Here is a 20,996-nt window from a genome sequence, read left to right as displayed (position 1 = left end):
GCATCAAGTTACCTATAGTTTATACAGTTATCATGGACGTAATAAAAGACAAAAGACAGGTATCAAAACTGGAAGCCTGGTTTTAATTGATATTGCTCTACTGTAATAATCCTGAAAGGCATAGTCTGGAGTAACACATGTAATGGTTCAACCCATATTAGTTTAAGTTACAGAATCATAGGTCTCTCTTTTGCATTGAACAGTATATACAATGTGAAATAAATACATTTACACAAATGGACATTATCATCGAAGCACAATTGTATGATACACGTCACAAAAATATACAGGTAATTGTTAAGTATTTTTTCATTGATGTGGAGCACATCTAAAATCTACAGTCAGCTTTAAATAACACTACAGGGTCTTCTCTTGTTCTCAACTGTTCTCCATGTCAGCATCCATAAGCTTTTTGATCTAAATGGGTTTCCCTCCGAAACTCAGTAAATCCTGGCTGCTCAGGTGCATCTGTATCTGCAGCACAGTGGCAGTTACAAGTGGAGATCAAATACAACTAATTCTGTATAATGTAGGGGAAACAGAGCGAGATGGAAGATCCTAACTGTTGGTTATGGTCACCCAGTCTTTAATTGTTTTTACTAAAATATGGTTTCATGCATGATTTCCATAGAAAAGATTTACAGGTTACAGAGGTGAACAATTAATGTATGACACCCAAAGTGTAACAGTTCCCTCCATTTGCAGCTCTAAAAACCTGCTGAAACATGTCCAAATACCAGTATGACAAATGCAAGACTATGTCAAGTTCCATCACAATGACCCAGCTTAATTTTCCAAAGATTGTTAGTCAATTTAAAGCATCATAGAGTTTGCAGGGCCCAGCAAAACAAATGACATATTTCACTGTTATTCTGGGTACAGTAGTTACATTCACCTAAACTGATATATGATAACTATGATACTTATACTCAAAGTTGAATAACTTAGGTCTACTGTTGGTAATAAATTGCAGTAGTATATTAATTAGTTGAGGGTGTAAAGGCTTTGTTTAGCTAAATTAAAGCAGCAATACGAAACATTGCACAAGGTCAGCACCTTCTTTTATAGATGGCAAATAAGTGCACATGTAAAAATTAATTCCCTGACAACATACATGACAGTTAATTGTTCTCAGTCATCACTAATCTCAGTGATGTAAAATAAGTGCAATCAATACATTTCAAGCATTAAAAATGTACATAAATCCAAATAGACCGTTAGTCAAAACCATTCAAATGTGTTTTGAAACATTTCGTGGTTGCCAGATTAATAGTGCAGTGTTCTGTCTGGTTTGAGTGTTTGGAGGGCAGTTATGTACAGCGCGTCTCAGCAAAAGCCTCATCTTCAGTGAAGAATTACCTAAATGTCCACATTAAACCTAAAGATATACAATACTGGTTATTCTACATAAAGTCACGCAAATGTGGTTTTGGTTGGGTACTAAATGTATGTAATCTGGATAAAGAATAGTGTGTTGTGTGCCCGGTGGTTTACTGTAAAAGAGACTTATATCCACTTGGGTTCAGCATGAGACAAGGAGACAGACAAGATGGTGGCAACCCTAATGTGTTGTCTAAAGAAGAAACAGTTCACACACAGTGGTCACTACGAGAAAGCACAACAATGTCTGAGGAGAACTCAGGAAGGACTTAACAGAAAGACAAGAAAAACACAAAAGGAAATTGTATTTGACAATTAAAAAAATAAATAAAATGAATCACACATAATGACTGAAATATTTTTTTGTCTTTTTTTGTTTTGTTTCCAATAAAATGTCTTAAGTTATAATCTGTATAATTTATACAATATACAATGAGTAAAAATACCCCTTACTAACAATGCTGATGTGTGATGTGGAGTCACTAGCACTACTCTGCTGCTCCTCGCTTGAACCGTCTGAAGGTACAGTTTGGCTTTCTCACTTGGCATCAAGAATTGCATAACTAATACATTTTGATCCATCACCTGTTAATTAAAGCTGAAAACTGTAACAGTTTTATGTCAAGACAGCAGTTTTTACACTGTCAACGTAACTACCTCTCTGCTATGGTACGGGTACATCAAATCACATTTGTGGTGAACAAAAGTGAACAAAGTGCAAGAAAAAAATGAGATTTGCCCATAAATTTAAATTTATTCCATGTTAATACTAAACATACTCGTGTAATAGCACTGTTCCTCTAAAGTGGTCCTCTCTTCTGCCAGAGATAATTATCCTTTATGAGACTATGTAACCATTTCAATGTTTGGAGAGGTTGTGAAAATGTCATTCCAAGATGCTTGATTTGACTTTGTATTCCCACTAATGCTAAAATAAGCCTGTTGTCATTATTATTAATATTGACTGTTTTCTAATAGTATATGGCAAATTACAAAAAGAGGAAGAAAAGCGCTCCCTACATGGCCATCCTTTCGCTCCAAACACTGGCAAAGATCATTCTTAGTGCAGACACAAACCCCTTCTTTAAAAACCACTATTGCTTGTATTTCCTAAGATAAACGTTGATTTGTTAATACATTATTACTCGTTATATTCATTATATATATATGATAATTGTCAATGGTGGACAAGCTGATATAAAACGGAAAGACATATTGATTGGTTTTGTTTTTAAGAAGACTATATCAATAAGAAAACAAAGCAGTGTTATATGTCATATACAGGGTGAGAGTTATTTACATGTCTCGTGTTTAGGTTTCCAAATAGAAATAATTAAAAGTAAGGAGTTTGTTCCGTCAGTTTTGTCAGCAAACCTTTCTCTCAAACCTTGGTGTGCACGTCTGAACTGACGCTGGTGAAGATCCGTACAAAACAAACGAGAGGAGTGCATTGAAATAATCTGGAAAATGATTGCACACCGAAAGAATCCTATACAGAGGTCAGTGAAAAAGGGCAATTGTGAAAGAAAAAATTCATACTTTTTTGAACAATAACACTGCACCTTGTATGTGTCGACAAATCCTTTTCAGCCACATTACAGGTGCGAACACTGCAGTGGTAATATTGGCATGTACATAACATAACATAGGTTAAAGTTGTTGAAGGGGAGGCCAGTGAGCAGTTGTTGAGAAGCAGTGGATCTCAGAGCTAAGAGTGTAAGCAAAGACGGTTTGCTGGCATCCTCCATTTCTGTCAGCGCAAATGTCAGTTCCTTCTCTTTCTGTCTTGTTGGTTCAATGTAAACGGAAATAAATAGTTCATAGTCTCAATTTTGCCTTGGGTTGTCGTCTTGTTGAACATTTAAAAAACTCTGTGGAGTAAACTGGGAAAAAGGGGGAAAGTACAGTCTGATAATCTCAAAAAAGTAAAACAACAGTTCTTTAAAACGTGTCCTTGTTCAAGCACTTGTTATTAACAAAATCTTAATGCATAATTGACTGCTTTGCCACAACGAGTGTCCCAAGTTACCTTTTAGCAACTTTTCAGCGATTATTCAAAGTTCTAAAGCAAAATGTTCGACTTCCTTGGTGAGTAAAGGGTGATGTTAGTTCATCATCTTCCCTCGAGTCAGTCAAATATGATGCGGTGTGGAGTTCAGGTGAGAGGCTTGGATCATGTCATTTCTACAGGGATGCATCAGCAGACAGTGCGTGTGTAAAAGAGCAAAAGGTCATTCAAAGCAGTTTTGGATTTTGAACTGAAGCTTGGCCTCTTGCGACCGGTCAGTGTCCGCGTGTCCTTCTGTCCCTCTCACACTTTGGCTTCCAGCAGCTCCAGGAAGAGTTTGTGCATTGGGACCTTGCCATCCTGCTTGATGCTGTAGAAGTGCTGGACGGCTTTGGTGGAGGTCTGCCGGAGCAGGGGGAGGGTCATGAGCAGCTTGCCCGCCCGACGGGGGTCCTCCTGGTGCTGGGCAGCCTCGTAGTCCTGCAGAGCCTCATGGAGCACGTCCTGGAGCTTCTGCACCGCATCCACGTCCTCAATGTGCATCGAGTCTATGGACACAATCATAATAACACTATAACTACAGTGGGACAACAACTGCATTGGGAGGAGAACACAAACACGTGTTTTTTTTTTAATTCCTAAATTTAGTAAACACTGACATACAGATTTGTTCACAGGATATTAATGGGGTAAAACATAACTTCAGGAATGGATTTATTTGAATGTGAGTCATTACTGTACTAATATACGTTTTTAACCTTTGAAATAACTTTTTTTCTTTCTTTGGAAAATGTAAAATACATCTATTTGTAAAATACAACACAAAATAAAAACAAAAAAGACACAAAGAGCAAGAAAGCCAAAACATAAAAGAAGCCCTTATTGAAAAGTAAGTATTTTTGAAAGACCAAATTAATCTTTTTATAGAAGAACTTTACTTAATTTCTTTAATATTTAACTCTGTGTGGATTCAATGATTTGTTATGTGAGTCCGCACAGTAAAAACAAAAAAAGAAAGTATTTTGATACTGAGAATGAGACATGTGGTTTGTAAAGAAACTAGAACCTGCTCTTTCAAAGGCCTCTGCTGCCGTCTGTGGGTGTGATGGATGAACCAGCACAGACACAAGTGGGAGGGGAATGAAAAGCTGGACTTAAGAGTGATGGAGGGACAGCGTGTGTGTGGTAAACATGTGCTCGCTTTCTCTGAGTTGGCTCCGAGTGTGTTCTGGCAGCTGTGGCAGTAACGGCTGAGAATGACCCTCAATAATAATGCTCCATATCGGCCCTTAGGGAGGCCAAGTCTTAATGTGAGCTGGCCTTTAGCTCTCCACCTCCGATCAATGTCCCTGATCAATGACTACATGCATGTTAAATAATAATCACAAGGAAACTATTGATAGGCTTCTACACACAGGTGCACATGCTGCTTAAAGGACGAGTGCACTCTTTTACAACAAACACATATTCATTTTTAACTATAATAAATAACATGCAAGATTATGAACATTTTATAATGTCAGGCAAAACATTTATTTTGTCGTAAAACACAAAAGTTTGAGTAGAACTAACATTGATTTATGCACTCCTTGCCACACAAAGCTATTTCAAATACACCGGATTGGATCTATAGACTACTAGAGTATAATGCATGTATCAGTATGCAACCCCAGACCAGTCTCTAGTTTGAATTCTATAGGATCAATAAGTAAAATTTTGTTTTACTTGTTGTTTCTTTTTAATGCAAAGACAACACATAAAAACCTATTGTAATTATAAGAACTATGTGAATGTGTTTGTTGTGTAAAGAACGTCATCTTTTTTTATAACGATGTACATTTTGTGCTTCACTGCCTGTTCTGTGACCCGTTCAACTGTTTCATGTTAGACCAAATGTTAACATGCACCTCACAAAGCACATTGTGTCAAAAGAATGACTGGAGAAATCCGCAGACACACGTACATGTTCCTGTTTCCCATGGCTAGTTTAGCACTCTTTACATGTGGGGCACGTTGGCTAACATTTCTTAAGGCTTGGCTTCATTAATGCAGACGATTAGCATCCTGTGAATTAATTAGTGTCAGTGCCCTTCAAAATGCTAATGCTAGCATTCTGTTGTCTTGAAGAGCATTTATAGGGTCTGGGCGGTGGGGCAAACTTCTTATTTGTGCGTAAGCTAATTTACTGATTACAGAATGTAGAAAAAAAACATCTTCATTAGAAGCTTGGGATTCATTTTGTGTGTTTTTTTATTTGGATGACAGATAATTGTAGTTACACTTAGTACACTTTTACTAAGTAAGAATTGCCTATTTTGGATATACAGATACAGCTGTGACAAATTAGTGTTGTAATTTTAGACAAAGTAATTACAGCAAAATGACTTGCATAAAACATATATCGCATAAAGACATGGGCCAGTATTATCTGGTTGTCTATGTCAATTGTTTTGAGTGTTTGAAAGTGTTGGCAGCACAGACCGACTCTGCCTGCATGAATGTTTGCAAATATTTTCCTTTTTTTTCTTTATTTAAGTGTTGACGGTGGCAGATTTGGAACAAAAGGCCCCTCCCTCTCCAGGCACAGCTCTAGTTGCATTCTCTCATTTAAACACATTGTATTGACAGCTCCCTCCTTGTAATTAAAGAGTACTGAAGAGCTGGCCGGCTTCCAAGACAAAGTTCAAAAGACAGGTCACGGGAGGAAGAAGGCGTGTGCGCGTGTGTGTCAGTCAGCTGTCGATGCCGCCGGACACATCAGAGAGGGGCCCGTATCGACAGTCTTGGGGATCTAATGATTTTACCTTATTTAACAGGCGTCTGAAGGGGCGACTATGCTAATTGTAACAGGGATGGCCACTTTGTTTGGAGTGGGAGAGCAATAATAATGTATGTTTATGTATACCTGTGTGACTATTGAAGTGCAACATTGCAGAGAGTGGCTTAGCTATCGTCTGTCCAAGTAGCTCCAATGTGATGCATGATGTGTTTGTTTCATCGTAAGTAAAATCAGCTCTTTGATGGTTCAGCCTAAATGAGTCCCCAGAGTGCAGAGAATCCTAGGATTAACTCTTCTGTTGCCCCCCACACACATGCATACACATACCTGAGTTAGCAAGAGCGATCGCTTTCAGAGTGACGAATTCCTCCTTCTCCATTTTCATGGATTTGTATTTCTTGACCAGTTGAAGAATGGCGTTGTTAAGGTCCAAAAGACCTGCGAGTTTTGACTGGTCCTCATCCATTATGTAGTCCTCCGCATATACCAACTGATGAAACAGAGATACAAGCAAATGTAAATCAATATTAATAATTAAAAGGCGTTTGAAAGACAGAGTCAAAATATAAGATAGACACATATAAGAAGACTTACCTTGTCTTCAAAGGACAGTGAGCGGTAGACGACACGCAGGATTAGGATCTCCATCCAGGCACTCTGCAGGAGACTCATCTGGTCGGCCAGGGACAGCGTGGAGAACCCTGACAAAAAAACACAAGGAGGATTTAATTTGAATGCAGAGAACAGGAGGAGTCAAAAAAACGTCTGCTATTTTTTATGGAAAAGTTTAGAAGAGCTAGGCTTTATTTCTTCTTTTCCGTATGCCCACCCTCCAAACCTGCACTTGACAGGCACACTCTTTACCCTCCTCTCCCTCCCCTCTCTCCCTGGAGCCCTGGGTCCTTCTTGGGGGAAGGCAGGCCTTATCTCCCCCTGACACAACCCCTGTGGATCAATGCTGGTCACTGCTGCTTCACCGCTCAAACACACAGTCTAATTGCTGCTGTCGCATCAAAACTCATGCTTTTCCTAACGTTGGCCTATCCAGTCCCAGATCAGCCATTTTTTTATCTGTTGTGGCTGTCTAACACCGACCAGCTGTTTGTCAAGTTTGCTCTTGAATGTTTCATTCCACTTGATAAATCTATCTGTGTTTCACCTTGGTGTGTTTTAAGTATGGGGACTTTTTTCACCTAATTTTTTCACTTTATTTTGTATACAGGGAACTATTAAAAGAAATGGAATCAGGCCTGCCTGGTTTTCAACAGAGACTCATTCTGAAGCAAAGGACAGGAAATATACACATCAACGCACAAATAAACAACCACAAAAACACTACAATACCCACACACTCTACAGTTCACAGTCAATGATTAGTCTGTATGCCTCAGAGCTGCTTGTCCTCAAATAAACGGGACATAATTCCAGAGGCTGGTGCAGATGTGGAAGAATGACCGCAGTCCAAAGGTGGGCACCAGGAGCTGCTCCTGTGAGCACGATCTAGTGTTCAGACGTGTTCACTGAAGAAACCAAAGCTGCCAGTGCGGAGGACACAGTTTTCACTCTAGGAAGTTGTATTTTATCCTTAATAAGATAGAAAATAATACTGTAAAGAACAAAACCAGTTATGTCCTAGTAAGAAAACATGATTTGGATAGTATTTGGAATGTATCCACCGGAATAAGTCTGCCCTTCATTCAGAACAAAACTGAGAAAGAAATTGTGATAATTGAATGAACATTTTCTATTTTTTGGCAGATGAAATAATCTGTGATTAAACTGTAATACTGATATTGCCTTTGCCAGTATCTGAAAAATCAAAACAAATTTGTGGCATAAAAACAAAACGACAGTTATCTCATCTTCCTCTGTTGGTCTATTAACAGCTCACTGCTCTAATGGAACACCTGCCCGCTCACGCCTCTGCTCACAGCTGTCTGCTTCCACCTGCCACACGGTTCATGTTTGTGTGGGCCTCATAAGGCAGAGGAGCGCACCTGTCAGACCCCATGGCAGCCCTCTACTTTGTGTGTATGTATGTATTTGTGTGTCAGTGTATCATCCTGTCAGGAGGGAGCAGGAAGATAAGAATGAAGATAATACTTCATCAACATCTGCTGCGACGTGCTTCCTCGGGAGACGCTGGCCTATGTGTGAGTGAGGCTTTATGGGTATTAGGAGCTCTTATCTTTGAGCTCATTGATGGATAATGACAAGTGTCTCATTATGTCTTAGTCGTTGGCTATTGTTGTTTGTAATGTGTTATGACGCCCCCTATCTACTTTTGTTAACATAGAAGAGAACAGACTTGTCAATTTGCTGATACATGACAAGACACACAAACACACTCCATCACTTTATAAAAGCTACAAGAAACAGGCACTTTAAAATAAACCTTTTGAAATAAAAACGTTTGTGTTTATTTATTTCTCGGATGAGGCCATTAGTTTCACTTTGAACTGATTGAATTAAACTTGTATACCTACAGCGTTCTGCACATAGGCTTATAATTGTATGCCGTAGTAATAATAGGGATTGCCAACTGCCAATGGTGTTCTATTGAACTTTTGAAATGATCAAAAGGGATTAAGGGTGATTTCTTCTGGGGGTCTTCATGCATGCACACACAAGTACACATGCCTTTAGGGGCCTGGTCACCACTCATCTGAACAAAGAGAAAATGAACATTGGCATTGCTAAAATTAACACACATTTATTGTATCTTTCTAAGGCCTGAGGTTAAGTGAAGAGAATAAGGCACTAATGAGGGTCCAGTAGACCTATTATTCATTACTAATGTTAGCTTATAACAACTTTAGCAGCTCAAACATACCGGTATACGTAAATAGTAAATGTGCTAAAAGAAAAAAAAAATGGTTGATGAGACTATTGAACCTGCTAAAAGTGGACACATTATATCAAGACATAATCCTAATACTGATCCTTCTCTGGCTATGATGTATCTGTGTGTTTCTTTGTCTAACTAAAATATACAGTAATTTAACATATTTAGACTTTAACATGTTACTGAATCGAATCTGCATATAGGTCAAATGTACATACCAGTGCATTTGTATGTTGTGTATATAAGAGTCTATGAGCCCTCTCCCACTCCACCAGCCTGTCTGCACCATTCAAGCATCCAATGCCTCTTATCTGTCTGATTAATAGGCGGCCGGCTTCAGGACAAATTAATTAACAGATAACGGCATCTCTCCCTTCTTCCCTTCCTCTCGTCCTCCCCTCCTTCTCATGCAGCGATCGATACAGCAGAAGAAAAGAAACATCAATGGGAATTTAGTGCTGATGATGGAGAGAGAGTGGTATTGATGAAGAGACAGACAGACAGAGAGAGAGAGAGAGAGAGAGAGAGCGCGAGAGAGAGAGAGCGCGAGAGAGAGAGAGAGAGAGAGCGAGAGAGAGAGAGCGCGAGAGAGAGAGAGAGAGAGAGAGAGAGAGAGAGAGAGAGGTGGTAGTGGGAGGGTGGAGACCTTTCTTTCATACCTGTGATTTCAAGTGACAAAAGAAGGTTCCTTATTTGACTCTAATTACATTTCCTTTCAGCTCATTGTTGATAAGGAATCTTGTCCTGTGTGTTTACGAATGATAGTGATAGTGCTACTATTCTGGACTGGATGGATAAGGAACTTATTCATGGGTTCAAGCATTTGAAGGATTTAGCATGGCAATGGTGCTATGTTAGCAAGAGCGCAATTGAAATCACAATATTCAATCTTTCGAATGGGGAAAGGTTCTTCAAAATCCTTCCTTTAAATTTAGGAATCAGTTGCCTGAAACTCATGAAGAGGACACATACATAATATTGAAATATAATTTGACATTTACAAGCATTCTGTCCATAATCGTGTTGTGTGTTTGGGACAAAGTGTGTTCCTAGGTGGCTCTTCAGTCAGAACACATGCAAAGGAAGGCCAAGGTTTCATTATTGTTTAGGCCATTTTGTTTGTCTCTAGTCTTCTTTTTCAGTGAATAAAACAATCATTTTCATCACCAAAGCAGTTACAAAACAACACGATTCTTGTAGCAACATCATCATTATTCAAATAAAATAAACTGCACCTGTGTGTGTTACATAGAATGAGGCCGTGTTGCGCTCACTCAAACCTAACCTCTACAGCACACTCTTACTTTTCCCCTTTTTTTTGGTCATCTTCCTGCTCTATCAAATACACACACAGACAAGCACGCGGGCGTCGATTCCCCAGCCACCCTGCGGCCTGTTTGTCTGCCAAATGATTCCTGACTGCACGTTTACACCAGAGAGCGCACACCAGCCTCCTGCCCCACACACACACGCACACACAAGCCCACAGTGCACTGGGATCGGCCCGCTCATGCACCACTTGTTACCCAGACGCACACTGACACACATGACCAGAAGGCCCACATTTGTTTTCTTGTGGTTACAGGGCAAATGGGATCCAGTGAGAGATGACTGTTGTGTACAAGTACCTATGGACCCATGTTGTTGGCAGAATGTTTTAAGCTCTTTTATGGAGGAATGTGAGCATTTATTTAGGTTATTTCTGTTTGACCTTCTTGCAAATCATTGGCCTTTTGTCCGTGTCCACTTTCCCCCCCCCAAACTTAAATCTGCCCTAATTAGTTGGATTCATGAGGCTCGATAGGTTTGTGTAAAGGTTGTGTTAGTCAATGAATTGGTAGTTGGGGTTTTTGTCTATCAAACATATTTGTATTAGATGACAAATTATTTTATTTCAATTATAAGAATATGGATAATAGCAGGAAAGAGAAGGCATGGTGTGAGCTATCTGAAGATTTGGTAGTGAATCATGTGCTCGATCTCTTTCTTTCTGTCTAAATAGTAATTAGCATGAATTGTGCGGTTGTGGTCTAGTGAGTGCAGTTTGGGTAAGATCATGGAGATACTGACATGTTTAGAGAGCTTTTATCAGATCAGCAGGGATTGTCTTTAGTCGACCAAGAATTTCTTTAGTTGATTATAGCCCCAGTTTGTATCTTTATGTTCTTTATATTCAAAACTAAACAGTGTGAAGTCCCCAGCTCAATCCAAGGCAGGAAATGAGGCCTCTTTGTAGATGTATATCGGCTGGAGCAACACCTATGTTTAACCCTACTGTGACAAAGATTGCCTTGAAAATGCACCGTGGGAGTATGTTGTACCGTATATGTTTATGTTTGAGCGCTGCCTTTACTTGTTTACCTCGCTTGTACCATGAATTCGAGTATGAATTCCTAGGTGAGCACATTAGTACATGGCGTGCTATGCTAACTATATTCTGAGGCTATATTTACGTGTTTTGTGCGTGCGCTGTCAAACTGCTTTGCGCCATACGGCCAGACGCCGGCCCAAATGAACATGGACCCCCCGTGATGGCTTTGGCCGAGCTGAAGATGCACACACTAAATGCACCACAAAAAGCAAAAGCAAATGGTGCCACACACTGCCGCACGCACACACTTCCACCAGCTGACCCAATTACACAGAGATGCGCAACGAGATGGAAACAAATCTACCCAGAGAACCAGTTAATTTAGAGGGCCTCAAAGATAGGCTCAAACCTGCTCAGAGAATTGCTCCTAATATACACGTTATAAGGAGCAACTTCTGGAGTACAAACTTTGGTAAATGTGATCAATTAGGCAGTACTTTAGCCCGGGCACAAGTGAATCAGTGAAGTTTTCAAATGGTTCTGAATATACGGTTTAAACTTAAACCAAAATATTTGTCTATACAGTATAAATTATTAAGGGGCAGGAATTGGAACAGAAGAAAATATATATATTTGTCGTGAATCATAAGATCTGATTCCCAGAGAGCTAAATCTTACGCATTTATTGCTCCGGTCTGCTTAGATGTTACACTTACAGAGCGGAAATATAGTTTGTTGGGCAAACCAGGCTGTCAGTCCTGTGTAAGGAAAGATTCATGTAATAAAAACCTTCTAAAATATCAATATGAGAATGAATGTAGAACAGGCTAAAGAAACATTTGAGAAAAAATAGCTCAGACACCACATCATTGTTTTTTGTTTACCCAATGTTCTTTTTGTTGTAAAAATAGCCGTTATGGATCCAAAAGAGCCAAATATTTGCTAAGAACCGAACTGCCCATCACCACTATGTACATGTATAAAATTTCGGTTTAACCAAGTTTGGGTTAGTAAGTAGATGAAGTTCTATCCTAACCCATATAAACATCATTTAGTTGGCTTGACTATCTCTGCCTGGTCTCCCCTCCCCCTGAAAGCCCCTTTCCCTCACATCCCCCTCTGTACCTCCGGAGAGTGGAGCAGTCATAGGGTTGTGGTAGCCTCTAATCAGTGTGAACAGCCAGCTAATTACCAAAGTCTCAGCCCTCCGCCGACCGTTAATTGCATACATTAGACACCATCAGCAGCGGTGCAAGATTAACACTTAAAATCTTCCCATTGCTGTAGCGACGATGATTGTGTGTGCAAAAACCGTAGACAGGAGCTGGAGTGGATAACTGTATTCCCCATGTGTAGATGTGTGCCGTCTCAGTGGTGGCGGTTGCAAATATTTAACACTTAATTAGAGCCAAAATGGAGACGTGGCAAATGTTAGCGAGAGGGGAACCGCGCCGGGGTGATGGTGGGTGATTGGTCATCGAGGGCGACCAAAAGTCTCACTGGAAACGACATATGGAGTGACATTAAGAGACATCAAATAATAAAATACCAATATTTACATTTTAATTACCCCACTGGAGCGCCGCTTGGGTTCGCAGAACAATATTGTACAGTTCTGTGCGAAAAGTGAGGTTTTCAAGTGGTTGCGTGGACAAAGAAATGTGGAGGAAAAGTGTAAAACTGGCAACTATTAAAAAACTGTGAAAGATCGCCAAGGCACTGGTCTTTATTGCAACAAAGAAGAGTTCATGCTAATACCTAAACTCATTCTAGATCATTAGTACAAGCTTAAATGCACCAAAATCAGTCCATAAATATTCTATTGTTGTATTCAAGTCAGTATCTTTGATCAAAATGGAACCGAATCTACAATAATACCACAACATTTTACAGTTAAGAGAACAAACTATGTGAAAATCATTGACATCATTACAGCATATTTGTCTCTCTTCTCTATCTTGCCATCCTTTTTTTTTTTATCTATCTATCAATCACACTGCTGACGAATTCATTTTCCCAGCTTGTGCAATTAACTAGGTGGTGAGAGTCTATTGATCTTATGCCGGATTACCTCTTCAAAACAATATCCCGTTATAACAAGTTCTCAAAATCCAAAATCTATATCCCATGGATCGCGAAATGGGATACGCACCTTCCAACAACAAGGACCAAAAAGTGAAACCGCTATACAATATGCCAATTTGCAATAAAAATCTATTTGTGGTGAACTTTCTAATAACAATACTAAGAATCAAAGCTTGCAGCATTAAAAGAAACCCCAACAGGCACTCCCTGTCCTGGCTGGGTGTCTGTCTGTGTATGAGATTATGAAGCTGTGTTGATTCTATCTTCCTAATCCGCCATATCTTTCCATAGAGAAAGGCAAACTCCAGAGGGATTAATTTACCATTCACAGATTAGAGATATGTCTCCAATATCATCATCCAGGACAAACATCGCAAGAAAGGGCTCAACAATGCCCAAAAGATGATGCACACTGTACCCCGTCTAAATGAAAGACGGCCATGTAAAAGACGCATCGAGACAGCATCCTGCCTTAATGTTTTAGCTTCAAGACAAGAACATTAGAGCTCATTCCACTTCCTCATCTGAGCCTGAAAAAGCCTGGGCTGAAAATCTTAATTAATTGTCCACTAGTGCTGCAGGGTCATTATGCATTGCAATAAAGAAGCGTGTAATTATGAGATTTAACAGCCATTACCAAGGCCAGGAACTCATATGTCATCATCAGCAACCAAGCCAATGGTTTGGTACGCTTGTGTGTGGCCTGATGGACAGCACACACACACAGGCACAATATGCAACAATGGCATACAGTATACAGTTAAAACGGAATATTGTGAGGTAAATCATGAGTCAAATCTGAAGGCGGCAATCAGACAAACCTCGTCATCAAAAAAAACAAAACACAAGTAGTTTATTGAGTGAACATGACTGGTCAATTAGTCTCAAGTCAAGTAGTGTTTATTTTACTGACAAATAAGTACATATCTATTGTAGTCAAAGGTAAAATAGGTAAATTACTGACATGGATAAGACTAGGAACAATGTTTTCAATGATTGCTGTTGATGTTGAGTCGGTAATTGGGCTACACGCTTTGAACATGGAGAAACATGTTCAATAAAAGTGAAAAGAAGTGAAAGGCACATAACGAGGGGGATGGAAACTCATACAAAAATGAAACTAAATGTATTATATTTATATCAAACAGATCCGACTGAAATATCTCACCACCAAACCTGATCTACTTGATATATATATATACATAATTAGGGTTGCTTTTGGCTGAATTGAAATATTTGTTGTCCTTTTTTGTTTGTTTATGGAAGAGGGCTTTGGTCACCCCCTGTAATATATAAATACATTTACCTATGAGTGATCGCATTTGTGTGTGCACAAGCCATAAGTCGTCCCCATCTGGTGACAGGCACGCTCCAATCCCATTTCCCCACCTGCTTATTCCCTGATGGAAGGGATGAACCCTCAGGACTGTTATTTAAGCAGATAGATGGAGGACGGGAGAGGACAGAGTGGACACACAGACACCGACAGACGGGAGACTTGAGCTAAAGGAAAGTACAGTAAAGGCAAATATTTAAAGGTAGAACCATCTTTGCTATTGATAAAAATCTGACAAAACAATCCTACTACCGGAGATAAATGAAAATAAGGGAAAGGAGACAGACAATGATCACTCTGTCTGTGAACTTTACATGAACCGGCAGAAGTGATGTGATGCCATGACAGTCAAGGGCCCTCCTTCCACTAGATTTGCTGCAAGCTTAAGGTGTGCGATAAGTGGACGTGTGAATGTCTATGGGAATATTCATGTACATATATGTTGATGCTGGGCGCAGATCAAGTCTTTATGGCCCCCTTTGTGTGTGCATGTGCAAGAAGATGGCGATGGACCGAAATGGAGTTTAGCCGGTCTATAATTATGATCATCTATCTTTATGTCCTCTGTGCATACCATAGAATATCACGTCATCTCTCTCTTCTCTCTCTCTCAAACACAAAGCAAATTGAAAGTAGTAAAAATGCAGATGATTGACGTAAATTATTATTGGGTCAGATGGTGTAGTGATGATCTAAATCATTTATTTATAACCATTCTGACAAGTATTACTACAATATAGTGTGCTATAGTGTTTAAAGGGATGCGCCATGTTATCTGTGGAAACTGTGAGAGCCAAACCTTATTTGATCCCATTGTTAAGTGTCCTGAAATTGGCTCCTACTGAGAGGCTTGTACACAAGTGAATTTGATTTGCAAATGTAATCAAACCCCAGAAAACAGCAATGGAGAGATCAAACTAAATCCCACAATTTTAATATATTTTTCACATTTGCATAAACTCATAAGACAAAAAAATATGTATTACTTTTAAAATGTGATTATTAATAAGCAGGTCATTATTGAAACATGTTCTATTATACTCAGGTTTTTACAAGTAAAATTAAAGTACTGTAGTTTGATTTGTCCCATCTATTCCACAAGATTGATACTGTATAATCTTCAATTATTTACTATTTCCCCAAAAAGGAATAAAAACAAAAGTAATACAAGAATGAACAAGATATTTCCGTCTCTCAAACCCAGAATTATGAGATGGTTCAATAATGCAATAAGAACGCAACTTAATTCAAACATTAAGCTCAGCTATCAAATTTAATTTTCCTAATTTGATTTAGTCAATATTTGTTTTCATCTACAAAGATTGGTATTGTGTGAATAAGATGCAAGAGGCACAGAAAAATAACTTCTCATATGCACAAATGTAACCGCTGGATTAACAGGCAAACACACTTATATTCAAACTCTAAACGCTTTATGTTTCCCAATAAAAGCAAATCACACTCAACAAGATTAGAGGCCCACGTGAACGCTCACATCCACACTGTGCTAATACAATTGGCTTTAGCAATGAAATGGAGGCATTTGTAAAGGAGTGGCTGCTGGAGTTACAACCGGAGCTGACAATAACAGTTACTGTGTGGTGTGGCTTTGGCCTATAAAAGCTCAGATTGGACAAACCTTTAGGCCCATAATGTCTTTGGTTGTAAATTGTTGAATAGATATTTAGATTATAATTTATATTTAAGAATTCATCTAACAAAAGCAGACATCAGTAACTTATGTAATGTAAATAATCAGAACCATGTAAATGTTTTTTAAAGTAATAACCTAACAGCATTTAATGGGAAGAAAACTGAAATTGTAAAGAAGATACAAGGACCTAAGGTCATTATAATTAAAAGATTTGAAATAGGGCTTAGCAATTCATTGTCAATTGTCAATGAAATAGTTGGCAGCCAATCCTGTGTCAGTAAAAGCATGTTTGGAGCAGAGTTTAAACTTGGGAGAAGAAATTAGATTTATTTATTTATTTATTTAATTATTTTAACATTTTGGTTCATTTTTGTTTGATTGGAAATGGAAAAAGCTAATCAAAACATATCAATTAAACAAAGATGTTAAAATCTTAAACTAGTTGGCTTATGACCAAAGCTTTATACCAAATAGAATCAATCTGAGATTTAAGATCAGGATAACGAAAGGTATAAGAGTTTTTAACCAGACTGTAAAAGAAAATCACATAAAGCTTTGATATGTTGAAGGAATCTTTTGGCTTGGAGAAACAGGACTTTTATAGGTATTTACAAGGAGTTATTATAATTAAGAAAAAGGGAAATGGGAAAAAGGCCATCACAAACTGTGCCGACGATTAAGGACTGAACCATAATCGAGATACGGACAATGGGAAAAATCACATATGGACTCAACATGAAAATGGACAAATCTAACAGAAACTGGTCTAAATGGGACTTTTATTATGGACTTCCTGAATTCTTATTTTCAATTTTACCTAATTAGTTTCTTTCTGAGCTTGTCTTATTTGTTTTTGTTGTTCTAAGTTTTTTTTTAATTTTGAAAAAAAAAGAGAGAATAATAAAATGTCATCAATAAATATGAGGTAAAAAAAAAGGTGATTCATTTCTTGTCATATCGCACAGCCCTATAAAGGTTAAAGTCAAGGTGCAGTTAGAATAAATGCTGCTATGGAATTCACCAGAGGAATTTATAATAAGGCATTTTCAAAGACAGACAAAAATGTAATTAAGGAAATTTACAGTTAATATGATTATTATTTCTTTTTTTAGGTAATAGCGACTCTGCTTTATGACTGTATATGTAGCGTCATCATTTCTTCACGCACATTATCGTAGAGACAACACTTTCAGCTGAGAGCAGATGCTTCCATATTGCAACAGTGAGCTGGACTTGGAGAAACCTGAAAACTCTATATCTGATCAGCTCCACGCAAACCTCTTCCTTCATATCTACCAATTAAATGAACAGACTGACAGGAAGTTCCTCCACTGCCTCCCCCATTTTTACAGCTCAATCATACTGCATTACGGTGGACAATTTGACTGCTTATCCCAAGTGTCAAAATTGAAAGGGAAGAGAAATAAAAAGAGCAAGAGAGATTGAGAGTGAGGCAAGATAGGAAGAGCAGAAGAATAGTAGGGAAGTGGTGGGCACCCCCAGAGCAATTTCTTTCTTGAATAAAAGCGTTGGGGGAGGAGGTTGTAAAGAAACACTAATGGTAAGGCCCCCCGGTTCTGGTAAAATAGACTGTTTTATGGGTTCAGCTTCTTATTCATTCATTCATTCATTTGTTCAGGCCGTGCTCTTTCGTCAAGTCAAGTGCTCATCTGTCTGTCTCTTTCCTTTATGTCCACGGGTCCAGATAAGAGCTGCGAGCAAGACTGCACAGTGGTCATTTAGTTATTATAGAGCATAGTGAGTAAGAGTGGGAACGGAAAAGAGAATGAAAAGACTTATTCTACAGAAAGAGAAATGGATTTTGAATAGTGGTTGTTCTTAAGCTCTCTCACGCTTTTACTCATGCACATTTGCTGTGGAATAAACACACTTTCAGGTTTCACAAAGGTTTAGCTCAAAAGGCATTTCAACCTGGAGAGACTCAAATGAAGAGGATTTGCATCGGAAGATAATAATGAAATACAACTAAGAAACGTGTAAATATATTAGGTTTGGCGCTTAGACCCCGGCAGGGAATGATGAGTGATGGGCAGGAGGTGCAGAGCAGGATATGATAGCTCAGGTGCAAAGGTGGTGGTGGGGTGGAGGAGGGCTGTGCGAGCCAAACTGCTGAAAAGAGAGATAGAGGGCCAAGTTCAAAACAAGAAAGCTGAGTGGTGATAGGCTCAGCTCGGCCTATCAAGCAGAGCGGGGAGGAGAGGTAGGTGAAGGCACAGGTGAGGCTGAAACTTCACTATAGCTTCACAACAAAATGCAAACTGAATTGACCCTAGTGTTTTAAAGGTGACACAAACATAAAGCCACAAAGGTATTTCATCTGGGGAGGAATTTCAAAGCAAAACAATTGTTAAGATTTGAAGGAGTTGTGACACATTATACTGTATTGGCTGTACAGCCGACAGTCTTGCACAGTTCCCTTTCTAATTCAAGTGCTTGTGTTGATAACTCGTTTGTAACAGGAGACATACAGTGTGCAAAAGCTCATTTTGCCAACCTAATGACATATCAAATGTTTGCATAAAGGCCAAATCAGTATGGAAATAAGTGTGCACACACAAATACAGCCAGAGCCTTAGAATAAAAGAGCCAATCACACAGATATGCGTCTGTTGTCACATGTCTCTAAGGTTGGCTGACTGTGTGTGTCAGACATGAGTCCCACTGAACACACACACATTCAGCAGCCTAGCCTTGTTATCCAGGGGCCTGTCTCAGAGGCAGCCTCTCTAACGCTGAGTGATGTTTAAATTAGTTTACAATTTAGCCTCCTCGCTATCCGCAGACGGCTCTTAACTCAGTGTGTGCATGTGCTGTGCTTTTGTCAATGTGTTTGTGCGTGTGGGAGTGTAACAAATTGTTGCCAGTACGGCAGACATCTAATGACTTCAAATTAGCTGCCTGGTGCTCGCCTTGACATGTTGTTACCACTGTTAGCGGCGGTGTGTGCCCTCTGCTGTGTGTGAGCCAGTGCTCTCTGCACTGCACAGCCATATCATGAAGCATAAATTGGCTTCACCTCATCAGTCTTTGAATATATTGCTCTTCTTTGAATTTGAATAAAACCAAAGACTTAGCTTGGTCACCAAATGGCACAAGAATGGGCTATGACCTTAGAGAGGAAACATGGGTGTCCATTTCTATGACTGGTTTCTAATCAAAATCTAAGATATTTGTTCATAATTGATTGGAGTTCATGCTGAAGAGGTCCATTTCACTTTGACAACCCACTCTCCCCTGAGAAAAGAGTAAATCATTTTGTGTGTGGACATGAGAGTATTAGATCAGTGGTCAAACAGTGAGGATTTCACATCACACACACACAGAGCCAGAAGATGAAGAGTTCTATCTTTCGGTGTGAGCAGTGGATTGCCTCACTCGTACATCTAATCACGCTATCTGCTCTTCTCGCCGAGCAATCGTCGCGCTTCAGTCCCTTCATGACAAAGTTGCACACATACAGCCTTGTACCTGAAACTGGCCATTCACTTGTAGAAAGACCAAAAAAAATAAAAATAAAAATATTAATTAAATATATATATATATATATATATATATATATATATATATATATATATATATTATATATATATATATATATATATATATATATATATATTATATATATATATATATATATATATATATATATATATATATATATATATATATATATATATATTGGAAACTTAGAGTAAAAAGTAGAAAGCTGAGAAGCGGTGGATTTGTGGGATAAAAGGTGAAAATAGATTAAAAGATGGAAAGCTGGAGCTATACTTAGAGAATGGATCAATGTACATGTCTACTTACTGTCCATATAGCAGCCGACTGCAGATCAATACAGCAACAATAAGTGAGCGTATTCCCATCCTTTTTGCATTTCTATCTTCCATGTTATTTTCAGATTTATATTACATATTAGAAAGCACACTATTTGGAGAATATGCTGAATTTTGTACAGTATATACCATGTCTTAGTGATCTTTATGTATGAAATCAGGTATTACATTTCATCTCTTTCCTTTATACAGTCTGATCCCAGTCTCATTCTTCCAATGCAAATTGAAGAGCCTTTAAAATCTTAAGTCGCGTTTGTATTCAGTGCAGTAGTCAATGGTAGTATGTGGGCTTTGTGTTAGTGTGGGCATATGGTGCCTACAGTTATTGGAACGGTCAAGAGTTGAGCCTGTCTGAGGGCACAGATTAGGGTGAAGGGTCACACAGAAATAGCCCTATTGTTCAGTACATTAAGTACTGTGATACAGACAGCGTTTGCCTGCCAGCACACACTGGCTGTGAAGACCAGGCCAGGCTTTACATGCACTCTGTGTGGTATACATGAGAGAGTAGGGTGAGTGGGGCCGTCCTACCTGGGATGTGTTTGGCCCAGCCGATGTTGACCACTAGCTCTCGGTCAGCCAGGTCGCACAGCGTCGTCAGGGCCTTGATGTCGCTGTCTGGTACTGTGGGGTCGGGCATGGCATAAATCTTCTCTGGCTCAGCCACCAGCAGGTGAGAGACAATTTTGTTATCTGCAAGGCAGCCAAAGGCAACTGACATGACCACCAGACAAGAGAAAG

At 39.0% G+C, this 20,996-nt stretch overlaps 1 protein-coding gene across 4 annotated transcripts in view; it reads right to left on the bottom strand.

Annotated features, from left to right (window-relative positions):
* Window positions 1–62: 62 nt before the first annotated feature.
* esrrga (estrogen-related receptor gamma a) overlaps window positions 63–20,996 on the bottom strand; it is a 47,760-nt gene continuing 26,826 nt past the window's right edge. For 2 of the 4 annotated variants that reach the window (XM_072464604.1, XM_072464605.1), the window contains exons 6-9: window positions 20,787–20,969; window positions 6,762–6,868; window positions 6,495–6,657; window positions 63–3,936 (exon numbers count right to left, since the gene is read on the bottom strand). In XM_072464604.1, coding sequence (XP_072320705.1) covers window positions 3,692–3,936; window positions 6,495–6,657; window positions 6,762–6,868; window positions 20,787–20,969 — 698 coding nt within the window. In that variant the 3' untranslated portion in view covers window positions 63–3,691. The remainder of the gene's footprint in view (window positions 3,937–6,494; window positions 6,658–6,761; window positions 6,869–20,786; window positions 20,970–20,996) is intronic. The other 2 variants (XM_072464606.1, XM_072464607.1) reach the window with 1 other exon arrangement.

This window comes from Eucyclogobius newberryi, unplaced genomic scaffold (genome assembly GCF_026437365.1).
Source record: "Eucyclogobius newberryi isolate DKJ021-1_F unplaced genomic scaffold, fEucNew1.0.hap1 SCAF_5, whole genome shotgun sequence".
Classification (NCBI taxonomy): domain Eukaryota; kingdom Metazoa; phylum Chordata; class Actinopteri; order Gobiiformes; family Gobiidae; genus Eucyclogobius; species Eucyclogobius newberryi.
Note: the sequence above shows the minus strand (reverse complement) of the source record. Positions and strands in the feature narration are given on the sequence as shown.